General features: G+C 38.8%; 1 protein-coding gene across 10 annotated transcripts in view; it reads right to left on the minus strand.

Moving 5' to 3' along the window:
• MYBPC1 (myosin binding protein C1) overlaps positions 1–22,237 on the minus strand; it is a 101,829-nt gene that overhangs the window by 15,060 nt on the left and 64,532 nt on the right. For 8 of the 10 annotated variants that reach the window (XM_025283634.3, XM_006043587.4, XM_044941434.2 and 5 more), the window contains 8 exons: positions 18,307–18,466; positions 16,435–16,539; positions 15,520–15,708; positions 14,534–14,668; positions 11,320–11,373; positions 10,010–10,177; positions 6,681–6,769; positions 3,836–4,031 (listed from right to left, as the gene is read on the minus strand). In XM_025283634.3, coding sequence (XP_025139419.3) covers positions 3,836–4,031; positions 6,681–6,769; positions 10,010–10,177; positions 11,320–11,373; positions 14,534–14,668; positions 15,520–15,708; positions 16,435–16,539; positions 18,307–18,466 — 1,096 coding nt within the window. The remainder of the gene's footprint in view (positions 1–3,835; positions 4,032–6,680; positions 6,770–10,009; positions 10,178–11,319; positions 11,374–14,533; positions 14,669–15,519; positions 15,709–16,434; positions 16,540–18,306; positions 18,467–22,237) is intronic. The other 2 variants (XM_025283638.3, XM_006043589.4) reach the window with 1 other exon arrangement.

Below are 22,237 nucleotides of genomic sequence, written 5' to 3' on the forward strand. Positions count from 1 at the left end.
TTTTTAAGACATAATTTCTTAATTTTTTTCAGGGAAATTTCACATCTGTTATCCTCTGCAGTACAAGCATGATGCTTTCTGTCCTGAAATATTCTTCAGGTATTAAAATGCAATTATAGTTATTTCTGTTTGTTTATAGTTGCTAAGTTGTGTCCAGCTCTTTTGTAATTCAATGCACTGTAGCCTCTGCCCATGGAATATCTCAGGCAAGCATACTGGAGCAAGTATTTACCATTTCCTTCTCCAGAGGATCTTCCTAACCCAGGGATCAAACCTGTATCTCCTGCATTGGAGGGGGATTCTTAACATTGAGCCACCAGTGAACTGAACTTCCTTCCCATATTCCCTATAGTTATTTCTATATGAAATGTCAGACTGAAAAGAGTAAATATCAGAGTGTTTTCTAGTCATGTTTTTCTCTTTTAATCAACATTTAACAAGCAGTCTTCATGGGCTCCAGGAAGGAAAACACAGTGACAGTCCCTGCTTTCTTTCCACAATTACCAATGGCAAGCCTCTACAAGCACAATCTTTGACTTCCTGTTTTCACCCACTTGTCCTACAGACAGCCGGCTTCTCTAAGTTCAACCTCCCACCTGCACTCATCTGCTTTGTCTTCAGAATTGGCACTGACTTTTCAAACACTTGCTCCCCAAGAATAAATGGCATTGCTAGATTTTTACAGCTATGGCAGAAATATAAATTTGGGGCTAAAAAAAGTAAGTAGGATAATCTGTGAAAAGAAGAGAAGTGAAAAGCAAAGGAGAAAGGGAAAGATATAAGCATCTGAATGCAGAGTTCCAAAGAATAGCAAGGAGAGATAAGAAAGCCTTCCTCAGGGATCAATGCAAAGAATAGAGGAAAACAACAGAATGGGAAAAACTAGAGATCTCTTCAAGAAAATGAGAGATACCAAGGGAACATTTCATGCAAAGATGGGCTTGATAAAGGACAGAAATGGTATGGACCTAACAGAAGCAGAAGATATTAAGAAGAGGTGGCAAGAATACACAGAAGAACTGTACAAAAAAGATCTTCATGACCTGGATAATCATGATGGTGTGATCACTCACCTAGAGCCAGACATCCTGGAATGTGAAGTCAAGTGGGCCTTAGGAAGCATCACTACAAACAAAGCTAGAGGAGGTGATGGAATTCCAGTTGAGCGATTTCAAATCCTAAAAGATGATGCTGTGAAAGTGCTGCACTTAATATGCCAGCAAATTTGGAAAACTCAGCAGTGGCCACAGGACTGGAAAAGGTCAGTTTTCATTCCAATCCCAAAGAAAGGCAATGCCAAAGAATGCTCAAACTACCACACAATTGCACTCATCTCACATGCTAGTAAAGTAATGCTCAAAATTCTCCAAGCCAGGCTTCAGCAATACATGAACCGTGAACTTCCAGATGTTCAAGTTGGTTTTAGAAAAGGCAGAGGAACCAGAGACCAAATTGTCAACATCCGCTGGATCATGGAGAAAGGAAGAGAGTTCCAGAAAAACATCTATTTCTGCTTTATTGACTATGCCAAAGCCTTTGACTGTGTGGATCACAATAAACTGTGGAAAATTCTGAAAGAGATGGGAATACCAGACCACCTGACCTGCATCTTGAGAAATCTGTATGCAGGTCAGGAAGCAACAGTTAGAACTGGACATGGAACAACAGACTGGTTCCAAATAGGAAAAGGAGTACGTCAAGGCTGTATATCATCACCCTGCTTATTTAACTTATATGCAGAGTACATCATGAGAAACACTGGGCTGGAAGAAACACAAGCTGGAATCAAGATTGCCGGGAGAAATATCAATAACCTTAGATATGCAGATGACACCACGTTTATGGCAGAAAGTGAAGAGGAACTAAAAAGCCTCTTGATGAAAGTGAAAGAGGAGAGTGAAAAAGTTGGCTTAAAGCTCAACATTCAGAAAACTAAGATCATGGCATCTGGTCCCTTCACTTCATGGGAAATAGATGGGGAAACAGCGTCAGACTTTATTTTTCTGGGCTCCAAAATCACTGCAGATTGTGATTGCAGCCATGAATTAAAAGATGCTTACTCCTTGGAAGGAAAGTTATGACCAACCTAGATAGCATATTCAAAAGCAGAGACATTACTTTGCCAACAAAGGTCCATCTAGTCAAGGCTATGGTTTTTCCAGTAGTCATGTATGGATGTGAGAGTTGGACTGTGAAGAAAGCTGAGCGCCGAAGAATTGATGCTTTTGAACTGTGGTGTTGGAGAAGACTCTTGAGAGTCCCTTGGACTGCAAGGAGATCCAACCAGTCCATTCTTAAGGAGATAAGTCCTGGGTGTTCTTTGGAAGGACTGATGCTAAAGCTGAAACTCCAATACTTTGGCCACCTCATGCGAAGAGTTGACTCATTGGAAAAGACTCTGATGCTGGGAGGGATTGAGGGCAGGAGGAGAAGGGGACGACAGAGGATGAGATGGCTGGATGGCATCATCGACTCGATGGACGTGAGTTTGAATGAACTCTGGGAGTTGGTGGTGGACAGGGAGGCCTGGCGTGCTGCAATTCATGGGTTCGCAAAGTCGGATGCGACTGAGCAACTGAACTGAACTGAGGATAATCATTGTTATTATTTATTATACACTCTGAATGTGTGAGTGACGTGCCAGGCACTTTTAACTACCTGGTAAAGTGACTACATGTCAAAGTAGGAAAAATAAAAAAGTCCTTCCCCATGTTTCAGAGGGTAAGCCTCTTCCAGATCCAACCTCAAGAGCTTCCATTAAAATGGAGCCAGGCCAGACCCAAGGGCACACACAGCATCCTCCATATTCTCTTCTACGTAACAAAAATCAAGACAATTTAGTCAACGGGAAAAGAATGTTTAGTTTAAAGAACACGACCTTTCACCTAAGGGAAGGCTCACCATAGGAAGTTGCTCCTTTGGTTAGAGAACCTGTTGTTCTAGCACATTTGCTAAACTGTACTAATAAAAATGACTGGAGACAAGGATTCTCCTAACTCTGCTCTTAAATTTATTTCTTGATACTGCAGAAATTATAGAACAGTTCAAGCAAGAAGAGTCTATTTATAAGAAATCCTTTCTCTATCACCCTGACTGTGGAAAGAAACAAGAACTAACCTTATCTGGACAGGTAAATATCTAACTAGCCCTGCAGGACCAACCACAGTTCAGTCTTTAATTGTTTAACTCTGTTTAGGTACACCTTTCTTACATTTAATAAAAGTCCTTCATTCTCCATTAACTTTGTGCTAAATCACTTCAGTCGTGGCGGGCCCCTTGTGACCCTACGGACTGTAGCCCATCACGCTCCTCTGTACATGAGATTCTCCAGGAAAGAATATTGGAGTGGGTGGCCATGTCCTCCTCCAGGGGATCTTCACGAGCCAGGGATCCAACCTGCATTTGCATTAACTTTACTATTAGCTGATTTTAAATGAAGTAAGAAACATGTTATATCTACATGCTTTCTTGTAGAAAAAAATCTAAAATCTACAATGTTTTCTTAATGCAAGAATTCAACACAAGAAATAGTTTCATCATCAAAGAGTTGAGAAACAGAGTAAGAGAGACCTAGATTGTAAAACAGTACAGAGAGTTTTCACTAGAAAGTACATACATTAATTTTATTTAATATATATGCCCTAAGTTTCTCATTAGTCCTTTTAATCAGTGAAAAGTTACTCTAACAAGCTAACCAATTTTACTAATTTATGTTTTTTCTTAATTCTAAAAAAATGAATTTTTTGTAGAGCCAACCTAACGGAAATTCTGATTCTTTAAGGACAATTTGTCTCCATGCTGCATAGAATATTCTAGTTTCTTCCTCCAAACCTACCAATAACCCGGATATCGATGGACGCAGTTTCCACAAATTTTTCCACTTTGACCTGCAGATCATATTTCCCAGAATGGCTCCTCTCTGCTTTTCTGATAAATACGATTGTATCAGTCTCAGAGTTGCGAATGTTGATCTGATTCTTATCGATAGGTGCACCATCCTTTGTCCAAATTAATTCTGGTCTTGGTTTTCCCTTAAAAAAGAAGACAAAAAGTAGAGGTGGAAGGGGATCAGATTGTCTCCAGATTTTTTTCAGCATTAAAAACATGGTCAGTGGCTTACCCTATCCTTGGCAAGATTGGAAAACTGTCTGATGGTGGGCAGTTACAGCAGTAATGTAATATTCACTATTGCCCATCAATTGCATTGGGTATGCAAGGCACTGTTAGGTACATGATATTTATAACTTCCTTTAATCTTCATTTCACAGTAAGTATCATTATCTTCATTTATTTATTTTTGGATAAAGGTATCAAATGACTTTCACAAGGCCTTGCAGCTAAGTGCTGGAACCTGGTCTTCCAGCCAGGTCTCTTCAGCTCCAAATCCTGTACATCCCAGCCTAATGGTTCAGAACATAGGCCCCGAGGCCCCAGAATCTGTATTTGGATCCTGACTCCACTGCTTGATAGCTGTGTGACTTTGGGCAAGTTACTTAAACTCTCTGCTTCAGTTTCCTAATCTGTAAAATGGAATGAGAGTAGTACCTATCTCACATTGTGGTTACCAAGACTGAAGTTCTAAGCTTCCGCGCACTGCATAAGTGTTTCATTGATCATCTCCATGTTAATGATTATTATTCCACTGTACCATGTTGCTCATTTTAGATTTGTCTGTAATTCCCTCTCTGATAACAGCTGAAACTATTCTTTAAGAGCAGACTTTGAGTAATTATAATGTCAGTCGAGGATGTGAGTTTCAGTTTACATTACAAAGGAACTCCGTAAGATTCCTGAGCCTCCAGGCTCAACCCACAGACAAGAACCAAGTGTCTGGTAAGGCACAACCTTACCAAGGGATCCTAATGTGGCTTGTTGATAGGTTCTGTTAAGGAATGTGAGAGACACATATCAAACCCCTGCCCACAGGCCTTGAAAAAATGGACAGGGTGCTCAGATGTGCTAGTAAGAAGTTTAACAATATTGTTAAAGATGGGAAAGTAGCTCCAGGTCTCATTTCCTTAAACTGCAATTTATTATTAACTACTAGGGGAAAAAATTGAATTCTCTGATAAAACATGAAGTGAAAAAAGCACTGGATTTAGTGTCTGGAGACATAGACACTATTCACGGCACTACTCTTTTCTTGCTGTGTGATTTTGGGCAAATCACTTAACTTCTCTGAATATCAGTTCCTTCCTTTCTCAAGGTGGGTAAGGAAATCTGCCATTCCTGCCTCTCGCATGGGGCTCACATGAGGTCTCAGAACTCCAGAGGCTACATAAATATACAAACGTGACATACTAGTCTCACCGTCCCTCTCCTGGTAAATGACCAGCCCCTAGGGATGCCATACACACGAGGCCCCTGTTCTCATGCTCTTTCCTCCCCAAGACCCAGTCACAGAAGCTGAATCCACTGCCTCCCCCTACAAGATCCAGAACTGGGATTAGCCCCAGTTGTCAACATGGTGTGAAGACTAGAGGGTTAATTCAGCCCTGGTGCAGAGCAGGGTCCTGGGTGCCTGACTTGTGCCAATTCTTAGTTTGATTTAAGGCTGTGGAAGGAGAGAAGTGGGAAGAATCTTGCCAAGCCATCTCCTTCCTCCTCTGCCACGTTTACACCCGCTTCCTCCTTGACTTCCCTTCTGACTTCACATTCTGTCTATGTAGAAGATAACTTCTTCTAAGGCTGGGCCCCAAACGCAGTGAGAACGGCCTGACCTGGCTGTCCCTTTAGGTTAATTTTCATGGGAGCCTGAGTTTGAAACAGCTGTGGGTGTATGTGTGTGTTCAAATGTGTGCACAGACCTAAATTTTAGTTCTAAGGGTGTCTGATATAACAGCCACAAGCTAAATGTGGCCATTTAAGCTAAAACTAAATGAAATTAAGGAAAATGAAAAATTCCCCATCACCCTAGTTCCTAGCTGCTCTTTTTAAGTTAATAGCCTCACCTGGCTACTGGCTACCATATTGGACATTGCATTAACAGAATATGTCTATCATCACAGAAAGTTCTATTGAACAGCGTTGTCTAAGGCATAAAAGGAATCAAATGAGTAAGGAGGTAATGGTGCAGTGTGTGTGTGTGTGTGTGTGTGTGTGTGTCTGAGAGAGAGAGAGAGTGCAAAAGTGATTATTGTATGCAAAACCTGGTTAAACTTATAAACAACAGATTCTTCTTCAGGAGCGATGATTTAACAATATTCATATACTTCAGTGAGTGACTTCACAATTTCAAATTTCAGTTATCCCTCATTGGAACCTGGGTAATTTGAGTGTGGTTTGGGATAACTGTGGGAAGCAAGCACATGTTGTTTTTCTGCGTGTTACAGCAAGAACTTCACCTAAAAGGAAGATCATTTTTATAGATGAATAGACCCAAAAAGATCTTTAAGCATTTCTTGTTTTGGTGTCTCCTTGGTATTTGCTCTCTGGCCCACTACAGTCATTGAGCTTCAGACAAGATGAGGTCTCATTTGGAAAATCTATGACAGTTTTATAGATTTCAGTATTTCTAAAGCAGGAGATTGTTTAGTCATTCTCCAAATCTGGTCCATCATTTCCTACTTTTCCTCTGAGGAAATCTTGAATCGTGAATAACGTAAATGCTGAAGTATCTCCTTTTACTCCTTAAACACCCCAGCATTGTAAAGAGAAAGTAAACAACCCTGAATTATTACCTGGAAAGGAATAACCAGATTGATGGCTTCTCCAACTCTGCGGATATAGGTTTGCTTCAGGTGCCTTGGGATGCGAATCTTTGGAGCCTCTGAGATAGAGTAGAAGAGCGTAATTTTGTAGTTAGTACCGTACACTGGAAGCACCCTTACATAAGCGTACCTGGCATATACTCATCAGGATTTCCCTGTGCTTATGTCTCTGCAGTAAAATCTTAGATGGGCCACTAATAGATTATATATGGTAACTTTGGTTCCAAATGTTACCTTCAAGCAGAGATGTTTTAACAGTTTGACTCAACAAAATTTACTCTTGACCTCTTTCATTTTCTGCTACTTCCTATTTTTATTATGTAAGAGTTGGACTATAAAGAAAGCTAAGTACCAAAGAACTAATGCTTTTGAACTGTGGTATTGGAGAAGACTCTTGAGAGTCCCTTGGACTGCAAGGAGATCCAACTAGTCCATCCTAAAGGAAATCAGTCCTGAGTGTTCATTGGAAGGACTGATGCTGAAGCTGAAACTCCAATACTTTGGCCACCTGATGCGAAGAACTGACTCATTTGAACAGACCCTGATGCTGGGAAAGATTGAAGGCAGGAGGAGAAGGGGAGGACAGAGGATGAGATGGTTAGATGGCATCACCGACTCAATGGACATGAGTTTGAATAAACTCCAGGAGTTGGTGATGGACAGGGAGGCCTGGCGTGCTGCAGTCCATGGGGATCACAAAGAGTCGGACACGACTGAGCGACTGAACCGAAATAACTGAAAGCAAACACTAAAGTTTCTCTTAGGGCCTTATATATATTTTTCGTAGTTTCTAACAGTGAGTATATTCTCCAACAAACATTCAATAAAAGATCTATAATCCCCACATTAGCTGGTAAAACTGACCATTTTTTCTCACCAGAAAATAATAATAATAAAATAGCTTTGTCCAGCTGAAACTAACACAACATTGTAAAGCAATTATACTCCAATAAAAATTTTTTAATAATTTAAAAAATTTTAAAAAGCTTTAGTATGTAGCACTTGTTGCTTATGTAATTATGTTAGAACTTAATGGTAACTTTCTCCCTCTATGGTTATGGTGAAGTATGTAACATGCAGCACTAACCCACTGAATGTTGATATTCATTAAACACCACAAAGATATTAGGACATGTGGATATAAACCTATCAAAGGCAGAAGAAAATCGAGGCTCATGGGTCACAGGGATGAAGTGGGCTCAGTATCATTTGAGGGCTCAGTATGGAATAGTAAATGCTTTTCATGAAGGGACCAACTTAACCCTCACAGCTACCTTTATGGCAAAGGTATTCTTTTTACTTTATAATAAAGAAACTAAAGCCAACAGGGGTTTAAGTCACTTGCCCAAGGTGACACAGCCAGGATTAGAACCTGGAGTCAGCTTCAAGTACCTACGCTCTGCTTAGACACACAGACTGCAGTGTCAGAGAGATCTGGGTTTGAGTTCTAGATCAGACAGTAGATCTGGTCTCAGCCTCCTCCACAAGATCTAATTCACAGGATTGTTGTGAGAATTAAATAAGGTCATCTAGATAAAGCATTGAGCATACTGGCTGAGAATAGTAAGTGCTCAATAAACTCAGGAGCTGATGATGATGATTACTGAATGCTCCAGCTGGAAGAGAACTTGAGGGATCCTCTAACTCCCTAACTTCACAGAGTTAAGGAAAAAGAGACTCAGCGAGGTTCCATAGCACACTAAACCATCATCATAATAAAAGCTAGCATATACCAAGAGCTTATTGTGTGGCAAACATTTTATTATGCAAATAACAGGGATTAATTCATTCAGCTCTCACAAGTTCTTGAGGTGGTAAGTCCAATTATTGTCTCTGTTTTGCAGATGAAGAAATTAAGGCTCAGGAAAAGCAAGTCCCTTGCCTGAAACCACATAGTCAATAAATGAAAGAAACAGAACTCATGTTTCATAGTCTGTCTCCAGAATCAACTAAGAAAATTTGCATTCTTCACACTTTTTTCCATCCATCCATCCCCTAACCTCCCAAAAGGTTTCAGGCAGTCACACCATAAGTCTGTGGCCCAATATGATCCAGATCTAGATACTCAACCACTTTCCAATATTCTTTGCCCTAGAGCAGTGATGCTCAAACTTTTTGGTCTCTGTATCCCATTACACTCTTAAAAACAATCGAGGAAGGTCCCACAAAGCTTTTGTTTATATAGGCTGTATCTATCATACTAACCATATTAGAAATTAAAACCAATATATTTTGAAATATTTATATACTTACTTGAAAAATAACAACATAAATATCATTTTAATGAAAACAACCATATTTACATTAAAAAAAACTTGTGATATGAGTGGCATTATTTTCTGTTTTGGCAAATATCTTTATTGTCTGACTTATAATCTGTTGCAATATGTTGTTTTGCTTGAAGTGCTTGAAGAAAATTTGGCTTCACACAGAATATTTTAATAAATTTTTTCAGACAATTGTGGATATTCCTTTTTGATTCTATACTAAAACATGAATTGTAATTTCTTAAGGGTTAGCTACTTCCTGGTAGCTCAGATGGTAAAGTGTCAGCCTACAATGCCGGAGACCCGGGTTTGATCCCTGGGTTGGGAAGATACCCTGGAGAAGGAAATGGCAACCCACTCCAGTACATGGCATAAAATCTTGACATATACTTTGCATTTCACTGTCACACATATAAGGAAAAAGTGTACTCAAGAACCAAGGTTTAAAAATGATTAAATGATTAATTTTTTATTATAATCATTTAAATAATCATAGTAAATGATTATTAATGATTTTTATGCCTCATCAAGAACACTCTAAGACCCATTTATTTTAATTGGGAGTGCATGGTGGTAAGGAAGAAAAGACTGACAAGACAAATCTGTGCTAAGGCACCAGCACTTTTACACACCATTGCTTTTGGACCACCAGTGCAAAGGTCAAACATTGAAAAGGGAAAACAACATGTTCATATTACTATGAAAATGATTTTGACCTCACAGACTCATTAGAGCCAGTTGCTGCTGTATGGATTGTTTGAACCGTTTCTTCCCTGCCCCTCTCTCTCCATTATAAAAAGGCAGCCCAAACAGATTTGGCTCATGCAACCTGGTGTACTTATCTGGTCCTAGTACTAGGTTAAAAACTGGGAGCTGACCTCCCACACTGCCTATAAAGGGCTATTTTGTTCATTTCTAACCCCCAGGAAATATTAATAAAATATCAAAGGAGTGATAACAAAAGAGGAGGGTTTCAGAAAGAAAGCAGTTAAAAAAACATGGAGACAAAATTTTGAAAGCCTTGCCACCTACCTATGATTTCCTTCACAAGGATGGGCTGAGAGTAGTACTTGGGCTCGCTGGCACCGGCGGCATTCACAGCCTTCACACGCACAAAGATCCTTGAATCCATCGGCAGACCTGTGATGGTGAACTTGGTCTTTTCGATCAGTTCTGTATTTGCAGCTATCCAGTCGTCAGCTAAAGTCCATTAAGGAAAAAAAGAAAAGAAAAATAATAGTTAGTGAAAGAAATCATCTTGTTAAACAATTTATTCCAAATTAGTGTTTTACTCTAAATCATTTTGAGGGACTATGACTTTGCTCTGAACTCAGACTACATGGCTGGGCTTTTATCATATTTAAATGAATAATGGCCTAGAATGGCTAAGGTAAAAATCAGGAATGATAGTTAGATTCTGCTATTTCTAAAAAGTCTCTTATACATGATACTAGGGTATCCTGAATGATAGTGACTGTTCCAGGAATTTTGTAGTAACTTATTCCAATTTGGTTTTACAGTATACATTTTTTACAATTAATATAACCATGATATTTATCCATCAATATACATTAAAGTTAAGGAAAAAAGGAACACTATTCATATGAATGAGAGACACTGATCTTTATAGTCATATGATCTCTCCATTTTATCCTGGCAGGCTTATTACTATAAGACAATAATATGGCCATGGGAAGTCTGAAGTGAAGTGAAGTGAAGTGAAAGTCGCTCAGTTGTGTCTGACTCTTTGCCACCCCATGGACCTGCCTGCCAGGCCCCTCGGTCCACAGAATTCTCCAGGCAAGAACACTGGAGTGGGTAGCCATTCTCTCCTCCAGGGGATCTCCCCAACCCAGAGATCGAACCCAGGTGTCCTGCATTGCAGGTGGATTCTTTACCGTCTGTCACCAGGGAAGCCCATGGGAAGTAGGATTATGCCCTCAATTATGAAGAAAAGAAACCTATATCCACAGTAAAGAGGAAACACAGCTCAGGAGCCAAGACCTCATAAAGAATTGGCATAATCTTTCACTTCAGTCAAAAGTTCTGATTTTTAAAAATGTTTTTGGTAGCTTTGTCTGTAACGTCAAGAAAATTTAAACCCAGCATCCACGTTTTACAAACATTTCAAGTTCTAAAAGTTTACATGCATTATTATGCCCATGGAGGAAAAACAAGAAAGAAGAAGGCTTGGTTCCCACCTTATTAACTCATGGCCCACCCTCCCCTTCCATCCCTAAGGGCTTTTTGTGTGTGGGTGTACTTCATGCTCGGTCTTGGAACATTCCCAGAAACTTTATCATACAGTAAGAAACTTTGAGAGCTTTCAGAGAATACTTTACCTGGTAGATCATATGCAGCCTCCCCATTTTCATCAGACTGTTTTGCTGATGTACCTTTGAGAATCCGTCATTAAAATTAATTAAAGACACCCACTTTCACACCAGAAGAATATCGTATCAGTAGTCAGCATTCTCTGTTAGTAAAGTGTGCAAAGTATGCAAAGATATTTGTCTTCAGAACAGTGACGGAAGAGACCAAACACGTTAGAGGAGAGGGGAATTCCTCAGGAGGGCCACAGCCTGCTCTGTCCAGACTGTGTTTTTTTTTTTTTGTCCTGAGGCACCTGCCACAGAGAAGAGGAGGAGAAAGGAGGCTGGGACACCTCCAACTCTGGGAGCAAGAAGTAGAAAAGAACAAAGCAAGACCCCGAAGACAAAAGCGGAAGAGGTCCTAGACTCCATAGGGGAGCAGTCTGCAGTGGAACAGTCTCCCCTTGCTCTTGTCCCTGCCACCTCAGCTGGGGAGGGTCTGGTGGGTCCTCAGGGAACATAGTTCTCCCTATGTGGGGCTCACACATCAGAGTCTGGGAGTGAGGGTGCTTGAGATAAGGGCAGCCCTGTCTTATCAGGAATTGGAAGTGTTCTCCATGGAAATAAAAACTGCCCCCCGCAGCCCAGGAGGCAGCCCCTGGTTGTCATGACAACAAGCTCTTGGTCTAGCAAACAAATTAAGCTATCCTGGGTTCCTGCATTCCACACAGGTGGAGGATGCTCCTGGCTCACAGAGGGGTTGTGGGTGTTCCCCTAGTGGTTCGGAATGATGACCATCTAGGTTATCAGGAAGGGAGCAGGGGGATGGGGATTCTTCTTTCTCTTATTTCAGCCCTTCTAGAGTATTAGGGAGAAGGAGCAGCAAGCCAGAATATCCTGGTGGCTAGGAGGGCATGTGAATGATACAAATTACTCAGGACTTTGAAAAAGAGAAACACCTTGAAGTCAATGGTCGGTCTGGGGGCTACCATGTTGATATTTCATAATGAAGAGACAATTGATGAGAACATGAAACAGGAGACTGAGAAAACATGCATGAACAAGTGAAGAAATAGGAAAGAAGAAAATTTCAAGAGGAAACAGGACAAAGCAAGATCAGAGAGAAATAAAAACAGCTTTTCATGTTGGAACTACTTGAGGGAAACAGAGAAAGAAACTGGTGTCCAGGGGTTGGGAAAGGAATGTGAAAGTTATTTGATACATGAGGAAAAGTTTTCAGGAAGAAAAGGAAGAACCAGGGTGAAGGAAGAAAGTGAAGAGTAAAATGGTGCAGGCATTACAAAGTAAAATAAAAACCAAGAGAGAGACAGAGTCCAAACCAACACACGATCTTATAAAAGAAAGAATTCTCTTACAGAATAAAACCTGACGTAGCTAAAAGCATCAAACACTACAGAAATTAGTCTGGAGGACAACAGCCATTAAGAGAGAATGGAGAATAGGGCAGCCACAGAAAGGAAGTAAGAAAAGACTGCAAGAAGAAAGATATACACGTTATGAAAGAATTTCCATAGAAAGCTAATTCCAACACATTATGTGGCAAAATAGATACATAATAATGACTGTGTACATATATATATGTATAGGGGGCATACATATATATCTACACAGACCACACACAAAATTATGTAAAATACACTTCGTTGTATTTTATCTAAGGTGGGTAACATCAAAATGACAGCCATCTATCATTTTGCTGTATCTTCTTACTTTTTAAACCTATCAGAAAGAAAAGAGTAAAGAATTTGCTCTGTTTCATACATACACAAAAGGTTCACATTCAGCAGCCCCATCACATAGAAGACTGGGGAAGTCTGCCAGCAGGGCAGTATAAATAGCAGAGAGGAGGGCTTGGGGGGTGTTCCAAACAGGTGGAGGGGAATGGAACGGGAATAAACCATAGTCTGAAGTGCTCAAGATTTTATCTGTTGCCTGAGTGACAATGCCCCCTCCCACACTGGGATAACTCTGGGAACTGTTTTCTAATTCCCCCCATTGTTGTTTTGGTTAGTGGATATCAAAGCCCTGGAAAAATCAAGCACAGTGCTCTGTGAGTGCATGTGAATGGAATGGAGTGTTACCAAGATTCTCTATTTCCCCTTTGTCTTCTACCCTCCCGACCAACTCAGGTTATTTCCACAGGTGCTCCCATCCAGAGGCCTGGGGCTTCTTTTTCAGCAGTCTGCTCTTCAAAGAAGTTTCGTCTTCATAGGCGCTTTCCTTCTGTTCACACTCCTGTTTTCTCAAATGTGCTCTGGAGTCTCTCTTTCATTCATGTAAGAGTCATGTTAAAGTTGCGGGTTCAAAGAATTTTCTTAGAGGCTATCTTGGCCTCTCATTTGTCAAGATTTGAACAAACTTCCCTGGTGGACTGTTTACCTACCATCATCTAGAATGGAGCCTGAGTTTAGAGCTAGGGCAGTTTTATTCACCCATCTCCAAATCATGACAAGTAGGAAATTAAAAAATACAAGAGGCTTTTAGTGAACTGTACCTTTTTTTTTGGTTTTAGATGTACTCCGGCCCATATTTTCTTGAGTCATTTTTTATTTTTTATTATTGCTATCAGCAAGAGGTTTTTTGTTTTTTTTTTTGCCAGTTTCTATTCACCTCCTAAATGTAAGCCATTAAACCATTAAAATTTTATACACTCATGTCCTGAAACAAATTACTGCCATTTGTCAAATCTATTTCTTATACCCTCTGGTGTAAAATTCTTTACTGATTCTTTAAAACACTGAAAGTTGTTCTTGATTATTCTTTTTTTTTTTTTCCTGTAAGAAGGCAGGAATTGATCACCAGATAGTCAAATATATAATCTCTCCTTACCTAGAAATAGGTAGCTCTGCTGATAACTGACCTCTGCTCAGTATAGAGTTTAGCATTTCCAATTTGCTTTATCCTAACTAGACTTTTATTTTGCTTCGGCACATTTTAATTCCACCAATTCAAGAAGAAGGGATCCCTGAAGTTTGGTTCGAATCCCTCCTCCTATGTCCTAGATCTATAGTGTGGTCAGATCTGGGAGCCCATCTGGATATTTTGGAGATCTCAAATGATTAATACCAATGAAGGGCTGAATTCTTATCTATCACAGAAGGATGACCTTTGGCTTGTCATTTTCAGTAGGCAGGAGAAGAATTCCCAAGACAGAAACAAAAGAAAGGGGGGCATATCTCACCTATCGATGACGGTATTCGTCTGAATTATGAGCCGTACTTACTTCCTTCAAAGCAATACTCTAGCACGTAGCCGTCTAAACCTGCTGCGCCAATCTGGTCTGGGGGCCGCCACTTCATTGTGACTGTGGTGTCAGTTACAGAGTCAACGGTCAGAAGAGTAGGAGGGCTGGTTACAGCTTTCAGGATGAGAAAGACGGAAAAAGCAGAAACTATTAGCTACGGAATTGTGGCACAGGAACTGTGGTCAGATGAACTAGGACACAAATAAAAATGCACACAGAAGCCCCCACATCTTAATAAAATTCAGTGACGACTTCTTGAGTATACGCTGTGTATGTGGCAAAGATCCGCCAGGCATGAAAAATATTTTAGAAATGCTGCCACACGTGCCCTCCACTTGGGAGGTTGGTGTGGGATTCTGGGAGGCCCAAGGCATTTGAAAAAAGTCAAAGTTTGAGATCTAATGATCTAGTGTAAATTTCCCATAACTTCTTAATTTTCAAGTGCAAACTCTTCTTGAAAATTACACTTCTCTACCATAAAATGGCAGACATCTTAATCTCTTTCGTTGCCTTTACTGAATTGACTTTTCTGGTTCACAGATAACATTTAAAATGTAATTGTAAAGCAAAGAGACTAGCTTCCAAGTGTACTTGGTTGAATAGATCTCAATTTGTTTTAGTTATAGTGTCTATACTAAGGTGCTGGCTTATATTTTCAAAAGGTCAAAGGAGGGTAGTCATGTGTCAACAGGCTCAACTCTGTTTCCAGTGAGGAGGGGCAACAGAGCCACCCACAGCTGTCTTTGGAATTCCAGTAATAAATTCCAGGGCCTACAGTATGAAGGCATTCAACTCTATCACACTGTTTGTAATTTCTTAGACAATTGTCCCGAACAATTTCTAGTTTCTTGCTCTGGCGCCACTCCCAAGAAGCTTCTAGGTGTGGCTCAGTTAGAAGTCAGAAGACAGCAGTCACAACCTGGGGCAATGAGTTTCATGACAGAGACACATCTCTCTTGACTCACCCAATGGAACAAAAGGCTTGGAGGGCATACTGGGCTTAGAGATGCCAACAGCATTGACAGCAAAGATGCGGACCTCATAGGCCACACCTTCAATCATCTTCTTGGGCTCAAACATTGTTTCTTTGCAGAGATCGAAATTCAGCCTCATCCATCTGGAGCTTTGTTTCTTTTTCCTCTCAATGAAATACCCTGAAGGGGACACAAAATGGAAACAGGTTTTTCCTTGGCTTCTAAAAGTAAACTTTGTCAGATAGAATTCTCAACAATTTCTTAAATTCTCAGTATTCTAAGTGAAAAAGTCATACATGTATCTTCAACTCATCTTATTCCATCAGTTGTTTGAGAGAGATTATAAGGAATACAAATATTAACATCATGGGATATAGACAAAAATAAAAACACTAAAAAGTTAGTGGTGCAAGGAAGAGAAGAGGAAAAAGTAGACCACAGATATGTAGGCCATAGAAATTAGTACAGTGACTATGAGTCCCAGCAATGTAAGTGAGAAGGGGGAATAACCAGTTTTGTAAGTTTCATTATTAGCAAGGAGAAAAATGTTCTTGTTCCATGGGGGAAGTAAATTCTTCTAAGGATTTAACCCTAAATGAAACTGCGTCATAGACATAATTCTCTGGAGCTGGGCATTTACTGACCAGAACAAAGTTAGACTTATGGTTGTTTCAAAATTAGATACTGAATAGAAATGTCAAAAAAGAGGACAGGAAATCAGATGATATTCATAGGAGCTATTTAAATCTCAAGTACTTAAAGGACATCCCCCAATATATTTTAATTTGAATGGATATTTAAAGATTTCTTCTAAATTCAGTATTTTAAAATGTGTTTTGTGCTAATATGCATAAAGAGCACATCAACTCCATTGGCCATTCCACAGATGAACCAACATGCAGTTACCTAAGATTGGGGACCCTCCATCATAGACAGGAGGCTCCCAGGTCATGATGCACCAATCGTCTCCCACATCTGTCACATTTGGTGCCACTGGAGGATCAGGGATATCTGTAACATACAAACAAATTGAATAAAATAAAATAAAATTGACCAAAAGCACACACAAAAAAATGTTCATTCGAAAATATGTTTTGGGGTAATAATCACAGAAGCAATGCTATTTCTGATTATTTTTCCATGTTTACTGAAATGCACTGGCTAACTAGTTTAGGCATAAGGTCCTGTTCCCTATGGAATCAGGGAAGGTGAGCCCAATACAAATACAAATGATGTCTCCAAATCTTTTAAGCTAGTGTCACTTTATAGGACCGCATGAAATTCAAGCCTCTTGTTGTTTGTCTTGAAAATGGTGACTAAGAAATTAAATAATTGCCTAAATATTGGATGGGATTTTGTTTCTTAACTACAAAGTGAACTTCCAGCAGAACTAAATCAAAGACTAATCATTGTACATTTTGCATCAGTTGGAAGATTCAAGATGTTGACTGGTAGAAATCCAAGTCAAAAATGGCAAGTTAGGGACTTCCCTGGTGGTCTAGTGCTTAAGAATCCACTTAGCAATGCAGGAGATACAGGTTCGATTCCTGGTCAGGGAACTAAGATCCCACAGTCCTAGGAGGAACTAAGCCTGTGTGCCGCAACTACATGTCACATGTGACATGTGGGTCCACATGTCACAACTAGAGAGTCCATCCAACCACAACGAAAGATCTTCCAAGATGCAACGAAGACCTGGCATGCCACAACAAAGACCCGACACAGCCAAATAAATAAATTTTTTTTAAGTGTCAAGTTACCATGTTTTCTACAGTTCAATATGTAATAAAGTGACCTTAGCTTTGGATCAATTTGAAATATGTTTCTTGAGGGAAAAATAAAATGGAATGAAGAAATCATGAGATCTTGGTCTATCAGTAATCTGCTAGACTCATTTCACTTGGTTTTGGGGTCTGGAAAAAAGTATTTAGAAAGTCATCTGAGAACCAAGGCAGGTCTTACTCCTCTGTGTGGAGTCCTGCCCCAAGGCCACAGGTGCTAGGCCTTGCACTAAGACCACAGAAGTGGAGCCCAGAACCAAGGTCACCTCTGGAATTGACGGAGCCCCTTTGTGAACATTGCCAAAAGCCACCCTGATCTTAAATTATCAGCAGACTTCCTGATCCCAAATGAAGCAAAAGTGCCCACCCTGGTAGTCACCCTATGGCTCCCTAACCAATCACCTAATGCCAACCATCCAGCAGGAATTTGCTTTGTCTTGAGGCTATAAAAATTGGCTACTAACCCATAAAAAGCATTGACTCTCCCTGGACTGGCAGGAGGTTAGCCCACTGCATTTGCAGTGCCCTCATAATCTCTGCTCTTTGTTCTTAATAAACTCACTCCCTTCTGAAAACCTCTGTTTCTGAAAATTCTTTTCCAACCTGCGCTTGCACTGCCTCGGCACTCTACAATGAATGTGATGCCGGAAATTATTTAACAATTGTGTGTCAGTGACTGTGGAAGACACTGAAAGGGAGTGTGACTGCAGAGAACTTGGTCAGCAACCCCAAAGTCTAACTTTAGCTATTCCTTCTTGCAACTGGTCCTCTAGGCAAGAAAAGAGACGAGAAGGGAAGGAAAGAAAAGAAAAAGAAAGACATAGAAAGAAGTGGCAAAGACAGAGAAAGAAAGGCAGTGGTTTATAAAGTACAGCTATAGCGCAAGTTTCTTTGTCAGCTACCCAGAAAAGCTGAGACACCCAAGAGCTCGGAAAGTCTATCTAAGATCTAAGCACATCAGCTTGATCCTAGTAAGTCTGTTGACTTGAGGACTTACCCACAACTTTAATCTTGATGCTTGCTTGTGCTTCTCCGGCTTCATTTTTCAGATTTATGTGGTAAACACCAGAATCATCTTTTTCTGCTATGTCAATAACAAGAGTGGTGCTGTCAGGGTAATTTTCAGATCTTATCCGGCCGCTGCCCTCCATAATAGCCTAGGGAGAAAGGAAACGCAATGTGGTATGATCTGTGCAAATGATAAGGACACCTCCAGAGTGCCTGGGCACTTAAGCTGGAAATGGTGCTAATGCCTGACATGCATGTTCCTAGTTTTATCCTCGACCAGCTCTAAGGACAAACATACTGTCATCCCATTTTACACATCAGAAAATTATGGCCCAAAGCTGCATGGCTAAGAAGTGGTAGAACTGGGATTTGACTCCCAAGTTCACTATCAGTTAACTCCTTAAAAAGAGAAAGTTGGAGGACCAAAAATATAAGCACAAAACTGTCATTCTAGGAGAAGAGTTTCTTTGTACATTAAACTAGAAATATTTCTAGTTTCTCATATCAGAAACTAAATAATGATTTGTTCATTTCTTAAAATGTTTTGAAAATTTTTAAATACTGAAGGGGTTGAAGAAGGACACAATGTCAATTTCCCAATTTGATTTTTCCCTTCCAGTGGGACATGAAAGAATGAACATCTAATTCCTAAAGTAAAGACAGAGGGAAGCTGAGACTTCTATTATATTTTCTTTCTTTTCTCCTTCTTCCCTTTTTCCCCTTCTTATTTTCGTCCATTTCTCACCTTCCTTCTTTCTCACACCAGAAATTTACATTACATTTTTCTGATTCCCAGGTCATATCTTCCATGCAACAATGGGCAGCCAATGCACAAAGAGGAAAAGTAAAGAAGGTCCGGGCGGTTTAGAACCTGGGTAATTTGCCACTAACTATTGTCACTTCTACTCTTTGGGGTCTGGATTAGGACTTACAAATCTTTAATAACATAAGATTGTGACAACAGTAAGAATATTTGAAGTGGCTTTCATGATTCTTATTTTATGATAAAACAAAATATCCTCATTTTAGCCAAATCCTTACCTTAAGATTGTAAAAGATGTTCTGCTCTTTTTTTTTTTAATGTGAAAAGAAAAATGATTTACTTAGGGCAGTGTTATATTATCCATTTCATATTTCCATATTTTATTTTGTTCATTGTGCTATAATTTACATAGAGTAAAATTCATAGCTTTTAGATATATAGTCCATGAATTTTGACAAATTTCTGTGATTCTGTAACCAGCACCATAATCAAGACACAGACTATTTCCATCACCTCTCATAGTGTCCCCACACTCCTTGGCATTCAACCCACTAAACCCTGGTCTCTGGAAGTCACTGGTCTGTTATTTGCCACTTTAGTTTCCTCTTTTCCAGAATGTCAAATAAATGGAGTCAAACATTTCAAGTGAAATTTTTTAGATTGATCCATTTTGCTGTATGTATTATGAGCACATTCCTTTTCATTACTGTGCAGTTTTCCATTGCATATTCCATGTGCAGTTGGTTTATGTATGTACAACTATATCCTTATACAATTGAACTTTTGAGTCGTTTCCAGGTTTTGACAATTATAAATAAATCTATAAACATTCCTGAACAGGTTTTTATGTGGACATGTGTTTCATATCTTTGGGGAAAATACCTAGGAATAGCTTTGTAGTTGTATGGAAGTATATGCTTAACTTTATATTAAAAAACTATCAAACTCTTTTCCAAACTGGATGTACCATTTTGCATTCGGACCAGCAATGAATGAGACTTTCATTGTTCCATATCCTTGCCATTATTTGGTATTGTCAGGTTTTTTTTTAACAGCTTCTTAAAATGGTAGTTTCTTTCACTCAGCATAAGAGACTCATCAAAGTTATTGCACTATATCACTAATCCATTTCTTTTTATTACTGAGTATTATTCCCTTGTATGAATTTTATTTATCCATTCACTCATTGATGGAATCTGCATTTTTCTCAGCTTTTGAATATTACAAATAAGGCTACCATGACTATTTGTACTAGCAGGCTTTTGTGTGTGTGTGTGGCTTATATTGGATTTTTATGGAAAATCCTGAATGAAATTTTTGGCCAAACCAATACATCAATGATTATGTCAACTGTAAATAAAGACAGTTCTACTTGTTCCTTTCCAAAATGTATGTCTTTTACTTTTTTTTCTTGTTTGATTGCCCTGGCTATAACTTTCAGTGCAATGTTGAATAGAAGTGGTAAGAGGGAACATCTTTCTCTTCTTTCTGATCTTAGAGGAAAAGCATTCAGTCTTTCACCACTATGTAGGATGACAGGATTGCTGTAGGATTTTCAAGGATGTCTTTCATCATGTTGAGGAAGTTCCTTTCATGTTCTGGTTTGCTTTTTTACTAGAAATGAGTGTTTAATTTTGTCAAATGTTTTTCTGTGTCTATTGAGATGATCACATTATTTCCCTGGTTTGTTAATATGATGAATTATATTTATTTTTAAATGCTAAACCCACCTTTGCATTCCTGAGATAAGCCACCTGTGGATATAACATATTGTTCCTTTTATGTACTTTTGGATTTGATTTGCTAAATTCTGTTTAGAACTATTTTTTTTTTTAATTTTTTTTTTTTTAACCAGTCAAATTTAGCAGTGGGGGGTTGTATACCAACTTTAGTGACACTAACGTTAATAAGTTCTGGAACTATTTTTGTCCTATGTTCGGGAGTGATACTGATTTGTAGTTTTTTCTTTCTGTAATTTCTTTTTCTGGTGTTGCTGTAAGGATAATACTAGCCTTCAAGAATGTGTTGGGAAATATTCCTATCTTCTTTTCTTCAATTTTTTTCTAGAAGTTTATATTAAATTTATATTATTTCTTTATTAAACATTTGGTGGAACTATCCAATAAAGCCATCTACATGTGAAATTTTCTTTATGAAAGATTTTAAACTACAAATTCCATTTCTTCAATAGATATAAGGATGTTCAGTACTGATTTAGTCATATTTCACAAATTCTGATATGTAGTGTGTTCCTAAATATTTTCTGGAATAAGAAATGGCAACCTGCTCCAGTATTCTTGCCTGGAAAATTCCATGGACAGAGGAACCTGGCAAACAGTTAGAAGCAACTGACCACATAAATATTTTCTGATTTTCCTTGTAATTTCTTCTTCGATCCATGAGTAATGTTTTTTCTTTCTTTCTTTTTTAAAGAAGCTACTTAGCTTCTAAATATTTAGAAATATTACATATCTTTCTGTTAATGTTTTCTAATTAATTCCAGTGTGGTCAAAGAATATACTTTGCATGACCTGAGTCTTTTTACATTTATTGAGACTTATTTATGGTCTATTTTGGTAAATTTTCCTGTGTGTTTTAAAATAATGTATACCTGTGGTGGATTCATTTTGATATTTGGCAAAACTAAGACAGTTATGTAAAGTTTAAAAATAAAATAAAATTAAAATGAATAAAAAAAAATAAAAAATAAAATAAAATAATGCCCATTCTGCTTTGTTAATGGAGTGTTCTATAAATGTCAACTACATCAAGATGGTGGATAGTATTTCTTAAACCTTGTATATCTTCACTGATTGCCTGTCTTCTTGTTCTATCAACTAAGGAGAGAAAAGGATTAAAATCTCCAACTTAACCATTTTTCTTTGTGATTCTGTCATCTTGGTAGCTGTTTTTTTATTTGTCCCATTTGTTCTTTCTGCCTCTTGTTTTTTTGCCTTCTTTCAGATTCATTAAATATGGTTCCATGACTTCATTTTATGTTCTGTGTTGGCCTAGTAGCTATAACTATTTGTTTTATTATTTTAGTAGTTCCTTTAGGGTTTATAGTATAGTCTACTTTCATGTGGTATTATAATATTATATGTTTAGCAAAAGAAACTTACAACAGCATACGTCCATTTCACTCCTTCTAATCCTT

The sequence above is a fragment of the Bubalus bubalis genome, chromosome 4 (genome assembly GCF_019923935.1).
Source record: "Bubalus bubalis isolate 160015118507 breed Murrah chromosome 4, NDDB_SH_1, whole genome shotgun sequence".
Lineage (NCBI taxonomy): Eukaryota > Metazoa > Chordata > Mammalia > Artiodactyla > Bovidae > Bubalus > Bubalus bubalis.